We start from the raw sequence: 23,898 nt of genomic DNA on the forward strand, positions 1-23,898 counted from the left end.
GAGCAGAGTCCCACACCACAGGCCTCTGAAGAAGATGCCAGAAAGCAGCCAGCGACTGGTGGCTGGCTGTGTTTTGTCTGAACAGTGTAGCTACTGCTGGGAAGGCTGCATTGGAGCGGAGCCATGCCAACCTTTACAGCAGCCCTTGAATTTTCTGTCTGTGTTCTCTTTCTCTCTCTCTCTCTTTCTCTCCCCTTTTCTATCTCACAATATGTCTAAATGTCTGTCTCATAGCCTCTCTCTCTCTCTTTCAGGCACAGAACCAAGGCGCACATTAGGTGCTGGTGCTGCACATTCTGATGCTTGGCTGTCACTGGATCATTGTCTGGTGACATAAAGCGCAGTAAAGCACTGAGCAGTGATGAAGTGGAGAGGTTTTTAAACCTGCGCTCTCTGGCACATTTCTTGCCTTTCAACCAATGTCATTTGAAGAGTGTCATCATCCCGCAGTGAAAGTAGCCAACCCCGACTTCCACATACATCCAGCAAAAACACTGAAGAGAAAGAGAAAATGAGAGCGAGAAAGATCTCTTCTTGGCAGTACTTGCTCCATTATTCCGCTGGAGGCTTGATTAGACAGAGGGGATAATTTACGAGCCACTTCATTGCCAATTCAACGGGCACATCACCTGTAAATAATTGAAACCCTTCATGTCTATTCCGACATAATCATATCGCTATCATGTTAATGTATTCTCCAGTGCTTTGCTTTGGGTCAGGCGTCGGACTACTTTAAATCTCGGCCGACCTGTCACCATAATTCTCCTGAGCACCTACCTCCAGCAAACAGAGAAAAAGATGAAGCGCTGCCATGAAAATTGAGAAAATGAAGAAAATGAAGCAAATTGAGAAAGTGTTTGACAAACACGTCAGATTCAGCGAGGCGGTTGTGTGTTGCAGATGTAGGGCACGCTTTTTGCACTGGCTTGTTGACTATCTTTACTTACGATGAGATAAGGGGTAGCATCATGCGTAAAAGGTTGCACGATTTGGATTATAGTCGTTTTTTTTTGTTTTTTTTAAAGAAAGAGGACGTGAAAAATAACATGTGTCAGGGAATTGTACCAATGTCTTAAACAGTCCAAATCCCACCTGTATTGGATTGATAGCTATTTCTCTGCAATTAATAGAAGTCATTAATATTAATCCTCCAATCTGGAGTGGTTCACACCTTTCTTTCTGCAATCTTCTTTCAAAGGAGACAAAAAAAGATCTGAATTATTTATCAATTGACTTATATTTGAATTGATTAATTCACTGATGCAAAATTAATATACGGCTATCCTCCACATGCCACCCACTCCATCCTCTCCAATCTTTAATGAAGCACTTTTAAGTAGTAAGGGTCTAGCCTGGGGTAAAGTAACTGACTGAGGAAGTGGGCAGGGGTGTGGGGGGGTTGGGGTGTCTAAAGTAAATTTACAGTAATAAAGATGTCTCATTAGAATCAACAGGCTAACTATCTTGAAGACTGAGGTGGATAGAAATACCCAAAGTGTTTCATGCCTGGTGAGCCAAAGATCTTTAGGGAGCAGCGTTCTGTGTGTGTCAAGGTAAGAAAGGAAAAGACAAAAAAAAAAAGTCAAGGCGGATATAAAAAGAAGGATTAAGACTAACTAAATGTATGGGATTTCCAGTGCATGCATTTGTATAAAAAATACATCGGCAGAGATTTCACCCACTGGATATTTAAGAGCTGTGTTGATGGCGGTCGCCTTATTGTACATGCTTTCTCTTCAACTAACTAATAATATATTAGTATTAGTAATATTAATCTTGAAACAGGCGGACGGACTGGAATTGAGGCAGTCTTCAAACCTCCTGGCAAAAACTCCACACCTGTCAGTCAACTCAGCCACACCCACATTGTGAAATTGATGGCTAACTCTTACCTATTAGAGCACAGGTGTCAAACTCCAGTCCTCGAGGCTGGCCAGCTTCCTCAGACTTTTAGATGTCTCCCTGCTCTAACACACCTGCTTTAAACCAATGTGTTGTCATTGGTTTAAAGCTCTGCAGAAGCCTGATAACGAGTCACTCATTGGATTCAGCTGCGTCCAAAGCAGGGAGACATCTAACAGTCTGAGGAAGCCGGCCCTCCAGGACTGGAGTTTGACACCCCTGCATTAGAGAATCAAAACGGAGGAGTTATAAACCAAATCAGCCCCTGTGCAGTTTTGACAAATAAAGAAATGAACTATTGAGAGTAAACATGTTTACAACCAGGCTATAAACATGTTCATCTGTATTTTCTGCTGTAAAAAGGGGCATTTATAATAAGGGCTCTAAAGGGGATTCCTTGTCTTTTGCAGTCAGCCTCAACAGATACTCAAGGAACTACACTTCAGCATTGGCCTTATTTATGATCACTGGTGGTCGGTGTGCATATCACAAGCCAGGCTGCTATCCGTTTTAGATTGCTAAATGACGAGGAGAGGCCAGGGGTCATTCCTACCATTTGCCGTTTTTACACATTGGACAGTGCCACGTGGCAACCGTGATCCATTGTACTTCCTGTTCTGTGAAGCTCAGCTGGGGCGAAGAAATGGGACAGAATGTGTGCCAGTGTGTGTTGGTGTGTTTGTGCACCCATGTCGTGCCTGTTCTTTTCTGGTGATTCACTCAGCACTCTGGCAGTTATCCAGGACCTATTTTCTCTCTTTTCTTTACATAACAGCAAATGGTATCACCGAGGCCTTGTACCCTGTCCTTTCTCTTCCTCCGCCTCCTTCCCCTCTTGTTCCTCTGCCACTTCCTGTTCTTCCTTCCCCCATCTTTCATTCTGCTACATATGCGGGTGCTTACAAAAGAACTCTGCACTGTTTCCTGGTGCGACTGTACCACCCGTGGGAGCGTAAAGTGAACAGTCCAGAACAGACGTTCTCGGACCACACCCAAAGCACAGAGTGGCGGAGCATATTCCAGGGTATGGCACGGGGAAATGCGTAGGAAGAACGTCTGTTTGCGACTGAAATGCCCCCTAGAGCTTTTTTAAAGGCCCAGGATCCGGGATCCGCTACACCATATGCCTACAGGACAGCACCCAACTGGGCACCGGGGTGTGACGGGCTGAAAATAGGGACTTGCAGTCACAATCCTCAAAGTACCTGCCAACACACGGCCACTCTGCACCAGCAGAGCAGTGTGATGAGGTGGAAGAGGACGCTATGAGAGGGGAGTGGAGAGCATAGGGGGGTTGAAAATAGAAAATCAAGGAGTTGAAGAGAGAGAAGCTGAAGAGAGTTTAGTTTGGGAGGGATGAAGATGAGGAATGAGGCAGCATGTCCATGTGTGGAGAGTGTCTGTATTTGTGTGTGTGTAGGAGCAGTGTGTAGGCAGGTTTAGTGTCTGGACTTCAGTGACTCAGGTGTGAATAATACGTTAACTCTACTTTGTGTCTGTGTGTGTGTGTGTGTGTGTGTGTGTGTGTGTGTGTAGAGAAAGAGAGAGAGAGAGAGAGAGAGAGAGAGAGCGAGTCAGGGAGACAGAGATCACATTGGAGTGCCGGGTCGGCACAGGGTTGGTCGTCGTTGTGATTCGGTGGCTGAGGGTGTTCTCTGCTGTGTCTGTGGCCCGCTCCATGACAGCCAGCCTGTACGCTGCTCACCGGTGCAGAAGCGCTAATTAAATTAAGTCTTTATTATCAGGCTGCAGAGGCAGCACTTCTCCCCATCTCGGCCCGCTTGGCTGACACTTTCTCCTTGAACACCTGCTTGACATCAACTTCCTCCTCTATTTATTTATCCCCTCTCTCCTGTGGCCAGCCACTGGCTGCACTCCTTCCTCCCCTCCACCTCCTCCCCCATATTGGCATACCAAGCAAGGCTAGCTTCTTTGTAATGCTGCTTGGTCTATATGTGCTGCACAACATTCCTTAGACTTAGAATCACCGAATAAAGTAGCTTTTTCAGGGCTCTTTTAAAAAAGCTACACCCACATAGGTAAACATATGCCCTACTATTCATGTTCTATTACTCTAAAAAAGGGACACGCAATTAAGAAGGATTATTTCTTAGAACTGATCTTGCCCCTCTTGGCCTTCAGCAGCAGTTGTGTTGAGAGAATAAAGGCGATAAAGCTAGATGATGTTCTATGTTCTATTGAATAGTCTCCGGTGGGCAAGCTGGCCAGGGTAATATACAGCAGCTGGGATGAGAACTAACATATATCTAGTCCCCTGTCCATTTCCACTAGCCTCAGGCTCAGGCTGCTTCCCTGGGCTCAGCTTGGGCATTACTTTAGAGGACAGACAAACAAGAGGCACTATTAAGTTGGCTCGGAGTCTGAGGCCCAGGCGCTCGGCCCAGCGCTGGCTGTAATCTATTGACCGTTTGAGTTCTCCCTCCCATGCCCCAAAACCACAGGACTTCTCTCTATCTGTCAGTTGAATCCATTGCTCACCTCCCTCCATCTCTATCTACTGTTTACCCACTCTATTTTCCTTTTTTTTCTCTCCTTCGCTCTATGTCAGCTCAATCCCCCTCTATTCCATCTTTCTCCTGCTCTTTCGTCTGTTTGCGTATATCCTCTCCCCCCCCTCACTCCTTCGCCTCCTCGCCCCCATCCATCACTATCCCTCCCATCTCCATCTCGTCCGTTCCCGTTTCTTATCGACATGTTTCCATTTTCTAAACTGCCCTCGCTCCATCATATTCACTCTTTCTTGGATGGTCATTTTTCATTTTCTCTCCTTCATTCACTCTTACCTCATGCTCTCTTGAGTTCACCTCACTCCTGTCCTTTCTGCTTTCTCCCAGTGGGCTTTATTTCACCCCAGCCCACAAGGCCCCAGGTGGGCATAGCTGTCCTTGTCAGGCCTGTTGGCTGGGGGGGGGGGGGGGGGAGCAGCATGGGACAATGTCCTTCAGGGGCCGACAGAACGGAATGGCCAGGGGAGAAGTGTCACTATGGAGCAAACTAAACTTTAACTCATGATGAGTTGGGGTAAAAACAAGAGAAGAGACGAGAAGGACAAACACAGGAAATAGATGAAGGGGATCACACCATGTGACCTCACCGAACTGCCTCTCCACATTTACTTAACATGTTCGCTTTTTGCATAATTCTGACTTGATTTAGTGCGCTGTCCTGCCGTCTTCTTTTCAATGTGATCTTATCTAATGCCTCTTTATTTTTTATGCCTTTGTTTCTCTCTTTCTTTGTGCTTTCCCCTCTCTCTTTTTTTCTCCCATGTCTCTCTATCCTGCTGTTCCTGTCCTTTCCCACTCTCCTCTGAAACTCTGCCAGCCAACGAGTGCCACAAAGCATTAGGACCAAACACTATCAGACGCCCTTCTCAGGCACATCCTACACATCAACCCCCAACCCCTCCCTCTTATGCAGCCGCCTCTCACACACACACAATCGCACACGCGCACACACACCATGTGCCAGACTAGGTGACAGAAACAGAGTTTACACACAGGCCTCGCGAGGTCTTACTCAATGTGGCAGACTCACCCAGACACAAACCCTTATAAAATAGTCACACAGTTACAGTATTATGCACAAGTACTCTATTTTTAATTCAAAGACACACATCCACATACTTTCACACACGCACGCCTTCTCAATGCATTCATAAAAGCCTTCATATGTTCACTCACAATTCGTTTTTTTTCACATGCTCAGTCACACTCTCTTGGCTTACCAGACATGTCATGTGCATACACAAGAGTGCGTTACAAGCGTAAACACAAGCCCGTCTACTTCTCCCTCACTCACACTATCTAACACAGATCTGCACAAAGTCCCAGACTCTGTACACAATAGCAAACACCATACACAATGGCAAACAAACAGTCATTAGTAGATTTCAGGCTGCCTTTCAGTTCTGCTCAACTCTGTTGTTGGTGCGCCCGTGCCTCTAGGGTGGCGCCGCTGCTGTAGGTTTTAATAAAAGCATTGTCTTTGGAAGCTGTCTAAAGGGACTCGGTTTCATTTTGGAGAGCTGCTGCTTCTGCTGTAGCTGTGGATGTAGGAGGAGAGAGGGCTATTGCGCTGGGACGTGGGGGCGGCAAGGTTCAGTGTCATAGCCAGGCCCTCCAAGGACTGGTGCTTATTGTTTGATAGTTTCAATATACAATGTGTATGCGCGTGTATGTGCTTGTGTCCTGTGGTCATTTGAGCACACGTGTAAACGTGTGTGTGTGTGTGTGTGTGTTTGTACAAATTGGGTGAAATACGAAGCAAATAGCTGATACAGCTTCCTGCTTCAACTTTCAAACAGTAATTACTGCATGTGAATATGTTATGCAAGAGAAGATAGCACCCCCCTCACAAACACACACACACACACACACACACACACACACACTCAACACAGAGCTATGTGGATGACAGGCGTAGAATCTCTCTCATCTCTTTCTCGTTTGTGTTTTTGTGTCGCTGTTAACCAGCCCTATAAAACGAACAGCAGAGAAGAGGAACCCTAATGTGTGACTGCTCCACTCATGAAACCGTGTGCCATTTAGGGGGTATTCAGGATAACGAGCTATTGCTATATAACACACAGGTGTCCATTAGCTCTTTGGGCTGACCAATCTGTGACACCCTCTAGTCAATAGTTTCTCCATCTGTCAGCACACAAACACCTCTGAAAAAGCCCCGCAAGGACACATTTGTGTCATTTATGACGGAGAGTGAATGTCTTCTCTCAACAGGAGCACATTGTAAAGCCCATGATGAGGTCAAATCAAATGTTATTGTCTACATTTTGTACCACAGTGTCCCTGTGCCCTCCCCGTGGTTTTTTTCCCACTCTCTTCCCACAGGCACCTTCAGATCCCATCCGCTGAAGCAACATGGACACATCTTTAAAAAGCCAAAAGGAAAGAATGGCTTGCAAGAGAGGAAAATCCTAATTGTCCCTTTAAGTGTGTTCCCTCCTGTGGAGTGAAGGTGCAGGGTAACGGCCATCTTAAATCACAGCCCGGCCGTGGCCTTCATTAAAGCCATAATGCCAGGCTCTCCCTTTAATGGAAATGGAAGCCAGCAAGGCTGTGGGTGTAAATTAAAGTGTAAGGCCCGAGTAGGGAAAGATTTCCCCGGCCCTGACAGGTGCGGCCTGAATTAGCTGTAGTGCTGTTCAAGCAGTCAGTGGGAGAACACTGGTATTGATTTTAAGCACTGTTGCACTTCCTATCTGAAAGGGAATGTGTATTACTAGAGCTAGGCACATCAATCACTCAGCATACCAACACTTTCCCCCTGGCACGGTGCAGATTTGAAATGATAAACAAACAGAAACAGACCAAAACAAAAGATAACACTGGCTGTATGCTTACTGTATGAGCCCCGAGGACGTGCAGCAGCACCAGCACAGTAAAATACGTCTGTGTGTATGCATGTAATTGGTCCACTTCATCTCATCTCCCTCGTGTTGACAGGATGCCATCTCTATTCAGGGCATGTCCTGCATTGCGTGTCACCTTGGTCAAACAGATAGCGTCAGCTCCTTGTGCTCCTGCTGCGGCCCACTCCCATGCTTACGACTTGCATGTGTCAGAGTGGTTTCATGCATGCGGTGCAGCCATGCAGCACAGCGCCTCCACATGTATGACCCTGCTGCTTATCTCTGACTCCCATCATGCCCCGCCGACCCTGTCTGCAGGCGCTGGCAGGGGCAGAATTAGCCTACTTAGCCTATTCCCCACAGGGGTCAACCCACACGCAGACGTGCAGACAGCCCACGCCCACAATCAGATGCACACGCAGCCGTCCAAAAGCACACCGAAGATGTGTGGTGACAAATGATATGGCAGCACTTAACCACAGGTGTCCCAAATTTGGCCTCTCACCCGTGACCTTGAGCAAGAAAGACTTTCATACAGAGGCCAGCCATCAATCAGCTTCCATCAATCACACATATATGGCACACCCTTTCACTCCCCCACAACCTTTCCTGGCCTCGACATCCATCACTGAGCTCTACCCTTTCACTGACATCAGGGAAAACACAAACACTTCACAGCCTCCTTCCTTGCCCGGAAACACACACGTACAGTGGAGGCACACAGCTTGTCCTGCAGGGAGGACTCCTCTGTAACATGGAATGTGTTGTTGTGGTGTCACTTGAACTGCAGGTGCACACCAGGGGCTGCTCCCTTGTGACACGTTTGTTGAGATATCAGCACCTGCACTGTGACATGACATGGGGTTGAAATCCTTGAACACACTGGCAGCTGAGACAACAGCAAAACAGAGAGCCAGGAGTGTCAGACTGTGGTCATGAGAATCCAGAGAAGTCACTGGATCGACAGTTTCTCCCGGCTTTAAAAAATTTATTTTAGGTTGAACTGGAAATAACTGGATCCTTTGTAGTACATTTCATAGCTCAATTTTTATACCCATTTTACATGTGTTTCTCTATGTCATCTAATTAGGCTGTCCTCTAAAAGTTCCCCAAACATTATTGCTTGAAAAGCAGGATTCTGTTTTGAGCCTTGGAACTCAAACAATTTAGGCTCTATCAAAACATATAATATGATCATTCAATGATAAAAACAGGAATAAAATGATCTCCTTGAAAATCGTTATTCAAATGAATCCCTTTAATATACAACCAAGTAGCACTTCTGTTCTGGTGGGGAAATGCAGAGTCTCTTTACCAATCATGCAGGCCCCAGATGAGATTTGCATGACATTGGTTAATTTTTGTTTAGTTGAAGAGGAGAGGCTGGAGACAGGTGACAGTCTTGATTATTAAAAAGAAAATAACAAAAAAAAAGAAAAACGGTTGAGCTGTGTGCTCCATAATTACACCACACAACCTATTTTAATTGGCAGCGTCTTGATGCAGAACTATTATCCATGTCCCTCCAAGGCAGTCAAGAGAGATGGGTTGGGGAGAGGAACGTGACGAATGGCTTCGATGTCAGTGAGCACAGGGTCCATTTACACATGGCTGAGAATTGCTAAAATGCTATCATAGCCAGTCCAGCTCACAGATGTTAGCATCTAGATGTGAGCTAGTTACAAATATGACAAAATTTAAACTTAAATGAAGAGAACTTGGTATAAAAAGAACTGACTGTGAATATTACACCACCCATGTGTTACTGCAGGAGGCTTTGGAGTCTCATCGATAGCTGTCACCATGCTGGAAATGTCACCTATATGTTGTCTTTCCAAGAGCTGTCCAACTTTAAAGCCGTTTCCACATATGCCATCCTGAAAATGTCAAGAAAGCTTCAGGCAGACTGCGCCTAAAAATGTTCTGACTTGCTTGTTCCCTTGTCCACATGGGGCGGGGTCTCAAGACGCGATGGACGAACAGTTATAATTTGAACTTCTGCTCTCATATCAATGCAACAGACTTTCTAAATAATAACCGAGGAGCAGTGAGAAAAATACTGTGGGCATTCACACATGCATCTCACCCGGAAAATGTGGTTGTAGAGCGGAAGAGTGAAAGCACCATAATAGTTAAGTTATTCAAACATTATCCAGAACGATGGATAACGCTGTCACAAAGCCACATTATTTATGACTTATATGGCATATATAACATGATAACACAACAATCAATTCTTCCACAAACTTTTTTTTTGTTGTTACTAAACTGTACTTCTTAAATTTAGTCAAATTGTGCCCTTTAGATGCAAATTTGGCTCCATGTGTGTGTGTGCATGAACAACAGGAAATAACTGCAACGCTGTCAGCCGTATTCTATTTCAAATATTTCAGTAGCTTTTGGCATTTTGTTCCACATGTGGGTGTCACGTTTGACCAAAACAAACAGCCCCTGCTTCAACAGTGTTATGAGCGGAATGGTGGGTGTGCAGACAAATGGGAACACATTAACATACCATTCAAAACAGATACAGCACCGTTGCATGTTATGCTAATTAGCTTGCTAAAAGGCAATCATTAGTTCATATTAATATTCTATAATTTATCTGCTAACTTTTCTGAGTAGCCATCAGCAGCCTGTAATATTTAACATCCTTCACTGAACCAAAGGGAGGCTGCAAGCTGTGCATCAGGGAAGTTGTGTTGAAGGAAAAAATATGTAAAACTAAAAACTTAGGCTCCTTCGATGTAATAATTTAATGGCTATGAATTTTAACTTCTGTTGTAAAGAGGGCAGGAGTGTAATTTTCTTACCTTGTTTTAGGGGATGTCGTTAGCCATTCTTCATGCTTTTCAAATGTTATCAAGTAAGCTGCGATCTCCTGTGAGAAAGAGAAGAGAGAGCAGAGAGGAAGGGAGTGAGGCTTAGATATGTCATCTTTAATCACTGTTCTCTTGTGTTTGTAATACATCGCTGAGACTGCTTCATTGATATTCAGACAGTCTAACCAGCAGCACAAACACAGGAAAGACGGAGACAGGGGCCGTGCGGGGGAGCTCAGCCAGGTAAATGGGGACTGGTAAAAAAAAAAAAAAAAAAAAAAAAGTAAAGTGAAAGACAGAAGCGGAATGCAGCTGAGGTCAGATCATCTTCCGAGACCATCTTTGTTACGAGCGCTTTGATCAAGTTCTCCTCTGAGGACATCAAGGTGCTCTCAGGAAGATTGACATCTCCGTGTTTGAGAGCGAGCGGCTTTTAACATTTTTGGTCCGATCCTCCCCCAAATCCCTTTGATCTGCCCTTGACACTCCTCTTTGGATCAATCCACTCTTTAACCTTTGAATAATAATTACACGCCAGTCTCACAATATTGACATGCCTGTGTTCTGTGTCTTAAGAAAAAGTCTGGAGATCCTTGGGAGTTAGTTGTGTACAGAGATATCGTATAGACACACAATAAGCCCAAACTGCCATTGTTGGAAATAAAGATACTTGAAATACGTTCATGTTTCCCATGCTCACCCTGCCTACTGTGTTTGTCTGAGTTGAAGAGGGGAACACGCCAGACCATACCTAGCCATTTTCTCACCAAACTAATGGGCAGAAATAAAAGCACTTTGGATGCTGGCACACAACCTAATGATTAACAGCGACAGGCAGCAATTCACTCTTCAGCAAGAACATTTGTCAGCTTCTCAGACTGTTAGAGAGAGCCAGCTCGACACAGACCTGGTGTCATCTTTACAAAAAAAATGTCTTCAGTTTTTTTTAAGGATGTGCATTTTGCCTCTTGTTAGAGTGTCAACAAACCTTGATGTCGGAACATGTTGTTCAAATATGGTTTGGTTTTGTCTGAGAGGTTTGAGGATTACAACACTGTCCTCTGGGGGATATATGCTGTTACGTACAGTATGGGGAAAAAACTTCATAGGTGTGTCAAGAATTTGTGACTGGGGTAGATCGACTGGGGCAGTTGTGCAGACACATGCCCAGATGGAATTTACTTATCATTTCTGTCTTCAGTCATTTTAAGCACTTATATTGATGGTATCAAACATTTGTCATTTAAAATAATAGAGTAATAACATACAGGCATTTCTAAAGGCCTAAAAACAAGATACATCTCTAAAAGAGTCTGTAAAAAAAAACAGAAAATGTGCTATAATGAAATGCAATGAAATTGGTTTGAACACAATCCATCTCTGACTGAGAAGATAACCAATCAAAGTTTATGGGTTTGCACATTAGATTTTAGTGGGGAGAGTCACGTCATCTCTGTGTCCAAAACCAGACAACTTTATCAAAAATTTATTTTAAAAATTGTATTCATTTAAAATTTATCAAATTTCTTTCTTTTTTTTCTTTTTCTTTTTAGATTTATGAGTCAGCACAAGCAAGTTGTAACTATTCTCTTCCCAACTCTATATGACCATCCTTTTTTCATATGCAGACACACTTAACTAAACCTATCCAGAAAGGCTATTGGCTCATCAAGGCCACAAGTCACAAGTGTGACCTGGCAGAGAGTCAGAGCACACTGGCGACCGCCCACAGGGCCGCTGCAGGGCATGGCCCTGTGAGGGCTTCCCAGGCTGGCAGAGGTCCCAAAAGAGTGGTTTGGTGGTAGCATGACTGGCACCCTCGCCTCCAGGTGCAGGCTGGGAGATAAAGCTGTGTTGATTAACTTCCTGTTCTCTTGCCATAATGACCAGAGGCAGTGAAGTCATGGCAAGATGGAGACTTGAATTAGGAGAAGGGGATGAGGCTATCAAGAGGAGCGAGGGCTCGCTCCTTTCCGTTGTAACCTCTTTAATATAACAGGGGGGAAAAACACGACAAAGAAGGGAAAGAGGAAAAATAGATTTTCACAACTAGGGTCATTGTAAGTTACTTCTGTGCATACATTTGTGGGTAAATTAGACTAACAAAACAGCAGTGGGATTAATCCCTGATATCAGTAAACAGTTTGGGAAGTGGAACGGCAGGGGGAAGCTCCTTCAATGACCTCTGTGCCGGTTAGCGCACAGCCCCTCCATCACTCTCTTTAAAAATCCAGCCCCAGCCTGATCCTCAGTAGCAGGAGATAAAATAGGGGGCCGCATGGTCTCGTACTTAAAAAAAAAAGGAAAAAAAGGAAAAAAGAAGTATGCCTCTACCTCTGGCTCTGGGCGCACCCCTCCCTCTTCGAACAGATGCCAGGGATTATTCCAACCCCCCGACCAACCATAAAGGTGCAATAATCTTATGGTGAGGAAACAAACAAAAACAGACGTGCAGCCATTAAACAGCTGCAAAAGAGACAAAGTTTGCATGGGCGGCATAATGAGAGGCTAGCGTGCGTTCAGGTTGAGCAAACACGCTTGCGGTGGTTAGCACAAGAGGGGCAGAGTGAGGAGGGGTGGGTGGAGAGTTGTGCCGAACACTGATGGTGCATCAAAGTCAAACTAGCAGCTGTCAATGGGCGCTGGACTCTATCTGCTGACCTCAGTGCCTCTGGCCTTCTCTCAGTCACTGGGGGAAATGTTTAGAAGAGGCTTTCTTTACACAGTTCCCACCTCACAGATCAGAATCCGGCTCGTGCGAGGCTGTTTTTACTTCCTTCCTTTATGCCTCAGCCTCCCCGCTGGCATGATCCTTCCTGGGGTTTTATCTCCAGGTACTGTTGAAATACACTCTTCCAGTAAAAGCTGTTTTCTGCACGGCTTAAACTCCCTTTCCAAGCTGGATCTAAATAAATAACAATCACCTCAAGCTGGCAGTGAACCAGAGAATGAGTATGAGCAACACCTCCTCTAATTGACACGGTGGTTGCAGGAAAAAAAAAAAGAGAGAAAGAAAGAAAAGGGCCCTTTCATTTTACAGGGGAGAGAACAACCCGGAGCTGTTTGTTGTAACCCAGCCATCTCATTTGTTTCTTTTGTCTCCATAAAAGCTGCGACACACTGTTAGCAAAAGGGGGCTGCCCCAGAACACGACGGAGCAGTCTTGCAGTTTTCAGGGGCTGATGGAGATGGAGAGGCCGAGAGTGTTTGTGTGTGTTTCCTGTCTGCCTTGTCACAATCAGAGGGGTCTGATTACCGGTTACCTGTCCAAGCCTGGCACGTTATTAACATGCTCTTCAGGAGGTGTCACTCCGCTCCTCATCAGTGTGTTTCTCCCCTTTAGTTCTCTCTTTTCAAAGCCTTCACACACCTTCTCCAATCTGACTCTCACTCACTCTCATTTTCTTCCCCCTTTCTTATAACCGCTGAGGTGAAAAGGAAAAGCCACCGTGAGGAAATTTTCATTTTGAGATGACTAGCTTTTACTGTCTCGCCTTTCAAATGATATTTTCACTACAGAGGTACACCATTTTCTCCAGAGAGAATCAGCTTTTGAAATGTCTACCTATTTGAAATTGGAGATGACACTAACATATTCATCCCTTTTCAATTCTTTGCACCAAGGAAGGTGGGGGGGGGGAGCAGGAAACTCCTGGAAAATAAAAACACTTGACTTGTCCCATATTTTGATCATCTCCAAATTATTCTGACATTCTCAGGAGAAACTGTTTGTAGACTTGATCACAAAAAAAAAAAAAAAAAGTCATTAGATTTTCAAAATTCAGTCAAACATGATGCCATGTATTTGATGGAGTTATCCCAGAGTAGATTCACTATCCCGGGATCACCTGAGGCTAGATTGTTTTGCTGCTCCGTCTGATTCTCTCTCTCACTGGCAACTTTGATTTATGGGAGGAAATAGAGGTGTTGAGAGGACTAACGCTTCGGCATTTGGATGACAGACCTGATCACTTGAAACAACTGTCGCTGTTCCATTAGAGGGACAGATAGGAGTCTTTTGGCATTATCTCAGGACGCATCAGACACCTGTCTCTAAACACCATCCATAATGTCTCGCTCCTCCTTCTGCATCCACAGCGCATTTGACATGACAGAAAAATAAGACAGAGAACGGGAGGGAGGGAGGGAGGACAGGACTCTGGAGCAAAATCCCTTCTGTGCTACGCCTACATTTAAATAACAACGCTGACATCATTGTCTACGAATTTAATCTTAGATTTTTAAGCCCATGATTTACGAGACACATTATGTAAAAACATAAGATCACTGAGTCATTATTTGGTCGCTCAGACATTTTAAAACCATTTTTCGTCTCCCAAAAAGATGTATTCCACAATTACAGCATGTGTTTGTCCATTACTGTATTATTCCAGTTATAGTGGTTCTCTAGTGTCACTAATGAAAAGGCTCTAATGAATCGCTCTATTAGAAAATCTAACTTTAGAAACAGTATTGATTGCAGTAAAAGCTCGAGCTAATGAAATGAATATGAGAAAGCAGGAAGATGCAAAAGAACGGGACAGAGTCTGGGTAGAGAAAAAGAGTAGAGCGCCTCCAGTCTGCCTTGTGGTGAAGTCTGGGGAACACAGCTTCAAAGCTTTGACCTTGCCCTGCACTTGAAAGCAGGAAGTGGATGAAAGAAGGGGGGGGGCAAGTGAGGGATACTGTGAGAGGAGCCCTCCCTGATGACCTGGGTTTTGCTGTGGAGAGCCAGGTCATCTGATATTTCCTCCAGGGCAGCCCAGGAAACCAACCTGCCCAGGACCGGGCACAAATGGACTGGCGCGGATATGAGAGGAGGGGGAGGGGGGTGGGGTGGGGTGGGGTGGGGGGGTAAGAGTTTGCCGAAGCTCTGGGCTATCACAAGATTACACCAGGAAAAAATTCAAATGCAATTAGACACAAAAGAGATACAGACTGGTCCCTGAAGAAAGGGATGGAGACGAAGGAGGTTGGGGGGAGTAACTGAAAAGGGAAAGGATAATCAAAAAGGAGAGAGGAGGAGGAAAGTTTTAAGTTTTTTTTCCCCTTGACAATGATAAATGCATTTAAAAGAGGGGAAGTGTGAAAGTACAGTGATTAAAAAAAAGAGCGCTTCGGTTCGATTCTGCAAGCAAAAGCACCTCTGCTGAATCATATTGGGGTTTTTTGTTTATACTTCATGAATTCTTAATGCACTAGCAATAATGTATCACACACTGTATCTATGTAATCTCATATGGCCATATTACTCTTTTAAGCTGGGGATGGTAGAGAGAAGGAAGTTTTAACCTCCAGCTTGGCTTTGAGATTTTTCAAGGATCAAAAACGGGCTGCAGTGAATCTGCTTTAAAGATGGACGTTCAGGACAAGGGGAAAGGAGTGAAAGTGAGAGGGGGAGGAGAGACCTGGGAGAGTGAGAGAAAGTGAACGTAGGCAACAATGGATTATGGAGCTGTTGACAGATGCACTTGGCATCTATTAAAGAGGAGTGAGGCTGTTCTATGAGTCCCAGTGCTGGGTTAAAAAATATGGCCTCTCCAGCATCCGGCTCATTAGAACCTCTATGGGGTTTCCCATGCTAAAAGGGAGGGGTCAACGTCACACTGTGTCCACTCTGTTGCTCCTCTCTGAGGGCGCACCAGAGTTTTTCTTCTCCATCTCTTTCAAAAAAAAAAAAAACATCCTGTGATTTTGGCAGGTGATGGAGCAGATCAATTTCAAAACACAAAGTGAGTCATCAATGGTTCATAAAAATCCATGTTCATGAATCAGACGCAGCAAAGTTACTCAGCAGACACACACATCTTCGCCACAGAGGTCTAACATTATACTTAAAACATATCTCAGCCAAACGGGGATATGCTTCTCCGTCTATGTACCTGCTTCGCTCCTGCACTCTCTTGCCATGCAGGAGGTGGGCAGAGCAAGACAAACCATCCACTGGCCTACATTATACATAGTTCAGGGATCAATTTGGTATTGATCCTGGATAGCTTAGATGTTTTCCAGTAGTTGGCTGAAGCCTCTCTACACATTTGTGCTTGGAATACTTGCCATCAGACTGTACAGAAAAAAAGGAGGTGTTCTGCAGGCGTTCTTGCTCCCCTCAACACGGCACGCCTCCCTGCCTCTACAATCAATGTTACTCACAGAAGCTACTACACCAGCGCTCTCCTTTTTTTTTTTGTTTTCAATACCACTTACGTTCCATATATTCTACTATACAAGCAGAAAACTGCACACAAAGAAGGAACAGTGGCAGACAGCCGAGTTTCTGCATAGGTGTACCAAATTAAAGATAAGGTATGTGTTGCAGACTTTTCAAGCCAACTCCCAAAGCAAGGCAGATTTCAGATATCACTATGAAACAATCTCTGAGACATCGAACAAGGAACTAACCTATGGGAAGACAGGCTGTACTGCTGCAGAAAAAAAGCTGTAGAATCACTATAATTGCAGTTATTCCAGTGGTTTGGTGTAACTCAACAGCATGTTGAGGCTTGTAAAGTAAAGGCTTATTAGACAATTCTTTAAGTATTTTCATCAATTTGCAATACTGCAAATTCTCCAATTATATATACAGTGTAAACGTGTAATGTTATAAAAAATGTTCCTCTTCCCTGACAGCTTGAATTCCTACTTTTCTACTTGTCAAGCGAGGGTGCAACTAACATGTCAATGAATATGTTTTTTTAGAAACATTCTGAATTAGTAATAAATACTGGTATGGACTATTTGTGATATTACACATTTACTTGTAAAAATAAGACTTTAGTTATTTGTTCTTATTTTGTCACACCCGATACACATAGAAGACATACAGTGTCGGTATTCTCATTATTTCTGTATCTTTTCTACAGTTCCCTGCCTGGTGACATTGTGTTTGTAATGACCAGAACACTCTGTCTCCCTTCCCACCTCGTCTGCCTTGGAATAAGTAGCTGCGGCTATATGCTGAAGCAAAACAGGACGGACAGAGAGAGGGAGGGAGCGAGGGAGGGGGGCTGGCATGAGACAGGATTGTTTTGGCTTTAGTGTCATGGCTGCTGTCTGGCATATTGGTTGAGGGGATGAAATTATCTGGCCTTGAAGGACTACAGCGGTCGGCAACCATCTCCTACACTGTAACAACACACCTGTGAATGCGATCCTGTATTTGCATTTGCACATTTGTATACTTACGTCGGAACAGAGCACAGAGGTAGCAGAGAAGCAGCGGCAAAGACAACAACAAAACAAAAAAACAGGGGGGTGAAAATGGAGGGCACAAGAAGCATCACAGAAACATGGAGGACTCAAAGAAGGGTTTATGTGGGAACGGATCAACGGCATGTTGTGTGTTGGGGAAATACAGAGTTAGAATTGGACATAAAGTTGACTGAGATGAAATACATCCATCTTTGTCAGCCATAATTAGCTAGTATTGTGACCCTCTGGTTGCTGTTATGAAGGTGTGTGTGTGCCTGCTGATGTAAAGCCCATATGGGACCTCCTACTGCTGTACCCTTGAGAGATGTATCTTGTGTAATGATTCTATTACACCTCCTTTTTTCTCTTCACTCTCTCTCCCTCGCTCTCTTTCCCTCAGGCTCTAACTTCTGGCAAGACTTTAAGACGAGTTGGAGGCTGGATGGAAATATGGAGCACCACATTAGTAAGCAGGGCAAAAAAAATGCGTACGTGTTCGCACGCTGATGCATCGTGGTACTCTGCAGGGCGCGGCGGGGAAGCAGCCAGGTTCACTTCCTGGCGCCCCGTTGCTGTCTGACCTCTGGCGTCCACGCCGCACGTCCTCTTCATCATCTATGCAGCAGGATGTCTGGTTCCCCCCCTGCTGACAGCCCAACCAAGGAGAACGGAGAGTGGCGGATCCTCCATGATGTTAACCTTACCCGGGCCCCACTGCCGAGACTCCAGACTGTTACCCCACTCTGCTGCTCAACTTTTCTCCCCCTCAAACCCAACGTCTGCTCACCAAAAAGATGGAAAAACCTGCATGAGCAGCCAAATTGACTCGACGAGGCGGCCCTCTTTGTTTCTCCTCTCTGCCTTTCACTGTTTAGTGTTTCAATTGGACAGGACACTTTCACTCCTGTGTGAAGACAGCAGGATATTGAAAGTGCCAAACGCCACCACTTCTGTTGACTCATAATATCATTTTACAATTTGATACAGAGCTTAGATGCAAATGCTAAATTTGTTGCTGTCTTATGCTTTGTGTGAAGAAGGTATTGCGGCACAAAAAAAAAAAAAAAAATCTGCTGTGAGGACATTAAATGTCATCTAAATATAATTGAGGCGTGATTTCTCTCTGTGGAGACATTGTAGGAATCTAAGCATTACATCCTCAAATATCATCCAAATTTCCATAAAAAGTCAAGGAGCGATGGTATCATGCATAAATGAAGTGACGGTGGAATCTAGAAGGTCACCGTTCACTTCATATCAATCAAATGTTGTCAGGTTTCATTTTAGGGCTCCTACAGGACCAATCCAAAGGAGGCATGAGGGGCAAAGACTCCCCTGTATCCATGGAAGCCACAAATGAGCTGAGTTCAGTCTCATGTGAGCCTGAAAGCCTATTTATTTCAGGCTCCAGAATCAATTAATGCCCGCATTATCCTCTGGATTCCACTATTCAGTGCAGCCAAATGACTGGGGCACCCTTGCATGAAACCAATTTCTAACTTTCAATCCAAGACACACCCGAGAACCACCTACAGGCCTTCCTTCAAAATTGCAGAATATTTGACTCACGGAGTCACGCACGTGTGCCCGTGAGCATGAGGTGCAAATGCATGTGTGTGTAGAAGTAGCATGCTGCGAGAGAATATGTGAGGTTATGCAAAGTTTATGGAGGGGTTTTTTTTTTTTGGATCAGCGTGTTCTCAATATGCAGCTACAGTAAAAAAGGAGCCTGAATGCAAACATCCAGAATGTTCTGACAGGAGAACAAATTGTGACACAAAAACTAAAGCCTGCTCGCCGTGTCCATGTCAAAGCAGGACGAGAGGAGGCGAAGGAGAGAGGAGAGTGGAGAAAGAGAAAGAGGCAAAGGAGCGAGCGGCGGAAGAGGCAGATTACGTGTGAAAGGGCAAAATGCTACATCTTAAATCGACTACAGTATGTGTCGTGAGGAGAAACAGGATGAGCTATTGAGCACACACTGTCCATCCACCGAGGACGACACAAACGCTGCTCTAGAGACGGAGAGAAAAGACATAAAGACAAGACACGTCTAGAAATTCACCAAAGGGATGGCCAGATTTCCAGCTCAGGCCAATTAGCCGGCAGAAACCTTCCCCCCCCCCCCCCCCCCCCCCCAACTACTCCTCAGCATGAAGGGATCACCCTTTTGTCTGTCAGACTCTCCTCTATTGCTATGTCCTGTTCAAACACACTGTAAGAACACACATATATGAATGCTGACTGTACATGCCGGCACACAAACAGTATCAGTCAAACCCTCATATGAACCGCTCTCATTTTATCTCATCTCAGCTGCTGCCATCTTGCTGACTGATGTGATTGTTAGTTCTGGAGGAGGGCTCTCTTTAATTGAAGTGTGTGTGCGTGTGTGTCCGCCGTGTGTGTGACTATCTGTCCAGTGCATCGGCCAGCCATGACTGGTATTGTTTGGCCTATCAGACAAGCTGTCATGTGCTCCCTTTCCCTCTCTCTCTTCCCCCCCCTCCTCTCTCTCTCTCTCTCTCTCCTGGCTCTCTGCCCCTTTGTGTTCATGTTACAATAACGGGAATGTGGGATTGTGAAGGTCACAGACGCCTGAAGTCAAACCAGCTTGCGGGCATCCATGTTTTCGGCCTACAAACAGCAGACCCAAAGACTAGACATCTATGAAACACACACCATCAACATGAGCCCCAGTCAATGACCACTCAGCCTCTCATAATCAGGAAATTCAAGGTCATTTTCGCCAAATTGAAGCTCCTAAAGTGCATCTTTGCAGCTGTATAGGTTTCACTAGCACTTTGTTTTTCCACTGAGCTAACTTTTCTTGAACTTTTCTGCCTCTATCTGCATACTCACATCTGCCTTGTGTGCATTATCAGTCTCACATCTCTCTCCTCTTAAAGTTTGGCCCCGTCGAGAGGGGAAAACGCAGGCTGCTCTTTGTGAATGCTGCTCTCTGCAGACGGTGGGGAATCGATCAGCCAGACGCTCCAATGGCCTTCTCCTTTGTGAGGCCAGTCTGGCTCTGAGCAGCTCCCCTCTGTTTATCTCCCTCACGTCGCTCTCTGGCTACATGCTCTTAATTAAACATGCCGCACGGCTATTAATTGTCAACCAGATTCAATTTGTTCCCCGGGCACGCTGTGAATGGGCCTCTCCGTCCAGAACAAAGGTGTCCGAACAGCCATGTCAGGGTTGAACAAAAGGCCCAAGGCATCACTTCTATCTCCCCTCAAGCCTGTGCTGCTTCAACTCGCAGGCAGCCATTGAATGAGGTGTTATCCTGGCAGCTTCCCAGCCAGGTGTTCAAGGGATGTTCAGAAAATAAATAAATAAAGCGTCTTGAAAGTTGCTTCACAATCTTTTTCTCGACCCGTAACATTTTGCCAGAAACAAAGCACTCTATCAGAATTAAGGTGCTGCTCCTTTGCAGCCTGTCATAATGCTTTTACTTTTGCAAAAACCCATTCCAAAATACCCTAAATCTGCCTCATTTTTAAATCTTGTTAGGTTCATTTTATTTTCAGTCTTTTTTTTCCTTGGGAACGCTTTTGACAAATTGTGGAAACAAATAAATAAATAACACAATGACTGCTAAGATGAATCTGGGAGTAAGCAGCTGCCAAGGCATAATATAATTCATAGCCATGCATCAATGTTACCGGAGACTGCTCCAGCACCCAGCCAGAACCCACAGAGCCAGGTGCCAACACATCCATCCCCTTGCAATTCCCTCCTGCGTCCCACCTCTCAGTCACTCTAACCGTCACACCAGTCAATGCTTCCTCCCCAAAAACCTGCAGCTCTGTGCCCCGTCTGGTGCCAAAGAGGCCTGGCTGGTGCTATTGTGTCACTGCCTAAACCTCTCCACAAAACAACGATTAACCTGCTCCCTCTGTGCCTCCTATGTCACACCGACAGCAGATGCCAAACACAGAACTGTCCATGTACACTCACATAGAGACGTCCTAACCACAGGCCCTCCAAACAACTGACACAATCAAACAATATGGAGTGTAATGTGAACCCAGTTACAAAAGCCCAAAACTCACTGAAAGACTCAGGAAATAAGCCTTGAAATAATAAAACGTGCGTTTGTGATGTGAATTTAAGACTCTAAGCTGCACAAATCAAGGTGAAAATAAACGTAAAGACCTTTTCTCAAGACTATGGAGGCATGGAAGATCATGTTTTGATTGACATCTGCCTGCTTCCACACACAACAACGGCTGGCGGCCATACACAGTATTTTTGAATCAAGTGATTCAGAATGAGAGGAGCAGCAGAAGCCCTGCCATCTGATAACTGTTCAAGTGGTGACTAACAAATGATTTTCAAAAGTGTATCTATAATTAGCATTTCCATCCAAAACACTGGCCAAGTTGACCTTGTTTGTTCTAGCGTTGTCACAATGCTAGATCTTCAAACATTGAGTTGATTATTTTAAAAATCAAAAGAGCTTAATACCAGTTTTAAGACCACAGCAATAAAATTACAAGTCCCAGACACCCAACATTGGCTGATGGCTCATTTTTAATTACAAAGAAATGCAAACCAAATCCTGAACACAGTGAAAATTGTCCTAATGTTGACAACATATCTGAGCACTCTCCTTTTTGGCTCACAAATGTGACTAAAGAGTCAGTTATGGCATCAACAGAAACGAAGCATCCACAACTTTGGTTTGTTTAAAGTTTGTTTCAGGTTGAAATAACAGCAACGAGGTAATAGATGGAGACAAACCTGGTCGACACCCAACACCTGAGACTGTGAGTAATAAGTGATTAATATAACTCGTCTTATGACTGTTTAGAAGAATTATTTTAAATTAATGTGACTCTTAGCCACGCCCAATTCACGAAGGCTTTTAAAAATGTTCACGAGAACATTTTGAATTTGGATTCAGATTAATCGTTGATCCTTATCAGAAGACTCTCAACTGCATAACAAGGAGGGTTTTTTAATTTACTTTATAGTGGATCTAACTATAAGGAATATTCCATTAAAAATTGTAGCTCCTTTGTTATGAATAATAAACTATTGTGAAGAAAGTCTTGTTCAAACACGGCATCATGGAATATTAAATGAGAGTCAGTTGAAGGTGCTGAAGCATATATAGAGAGAAGATCGTTTCCTCAGTGTGCTTTTGTGTCTGCCTTTTCAGCAATCCCAATATTTTGCTGCTGGTGAACTCACTGAGCAGTTGAGGAATTACTTATTTAAAAGATAAGGTTTCCTCTGTTGTCAGCAAAAAGCGCCTCTTGTCCATAACGGGAGAAAACCAATGCAGTGTGAAATCAAAGGTCACCCGGAGACAAATAGCACTAACAGGCGAGAGCAGGGGTGACAAACGCTCCCTTCTCGCTGCTCACTAAATTAATTAAGAGTGGAGATTCAACGTGGCATCTCCAACACAAAAGAGAACAAGCAGCCTTGTTGTTGTTTCAGCAAGACTTTTAAAAGAGTGAACGCTCACCTCTTTCTCTCTGTTGTAATCAAAGCTTGTTTACCTACGTCTCTCAAATGAGTCCCTCATTGAATGTTTTATATGGCAGCTTTGAGAAGTCATTGATCTTAATCTAGGCCTTGAGATGCCTCTATTGAGCTTGCGTCAGACTCACAACTCGGTCTGCCCTCAGCCCTGGATCCTCAGGGCAATGCATTAAACACCTTACTCCAGGCAGCCTGCTAATCCGCAGCATTCACAGGTGTCTCTGTCTGGCCGTGACCAGAGATAAGCCCCAGCCTGCAGAAGACGAGCGGCTAACATTGGCATAAAGTGCACATTTGAGTGTGCCTTTGCATCCAGTTCACAGTCAGTCACCCAGTTGAGAAGATGGGCTAAAAAACAGCCGGTTTGAGACCAAGCCCTGGATAATGACATCTCATCTGGGAACAGCTAGCGAGAAAACATCTGCATCCCCTTATCTCTGCAACGGCTGCACTGCCAAAACAACAGTTTACGGGATTACACTACAGTTAGCAGCCACCTGATGTTCCTTCACTGATCAGTGTAGTGGAAATGTTTATACAAAACACGATGAATTGTGTCTTGGTTTTCAACAGGTAAGCATAAAAAGGCCGTATGATGGGATGGATCACAGGACACATACCCATCGCTGATCCCAGCCAACCAACTGTAGAGCAAGAAGTGTTTCTCAAAGAGGGCTTTAATAAGTCCAGAAATAATGAGAAGCTATAATGTTGACTCGGATCGTTTTACCCAATCTATTTAACTAGTTCTGGAGGAGTAGCACAACACTTTACAAGTCACCTGAACATACAGTAGTTAAGGGCCTGAGCCAGGAGGAGGAATATAATTCTTTGTAAAATGTGAATCTTTCTCATTTTGGACCAATTAATTCAAAGAGAACATTTCAGACAGAAAGCTTCTGAGAAATAAATGTTTGGTTAATTAGATTTGCTACCGAGGGCAATTAGTTATTGCTACATAATATCCTACAAATAAATTGCATTTATAAATGCTTGATTTATATTGTGCAAACAATGAGAGGCCTATGCCCTTGATGTTGGTAAAATATGTAATGGGGAGCACAGCACTAAGTCAGAATGTACCAATCACATGTA

At 44.5% G+C, this 23,898-nt stretch overlaps 1 protein-coding gene across 1 annotated transcript in view; it reads right to left on the reverse strand.

Annotated features, from left to right (window-relative positions):
• The window catches only part of camta1a (calmodulin binding transcription activator 1a), a 292,114-nt gene that overhangs the window by 153,016 nt on the left and 115,200 nt on the right, over nucleotides 1-23,898 (reverse strand). The window contains 1 exon segment of the mRNA XM_079360272.1: nucleotides 10,108-10,175. Within this exon segment, the coding sequence (XP_079216398.1) occupies nucleotides 10,108-10,175 (68 nt within the window).

This window comes from Symphodus melops (assembly GCF_947650265.1).
Source record: "Symphodus melops genome assembly, chromosome: 13".
NCBI lineage: Eukaryota > Metazoa > Chordata > Actinopteri > Labriformes > Labridae > Symphodus > Symphodus melops.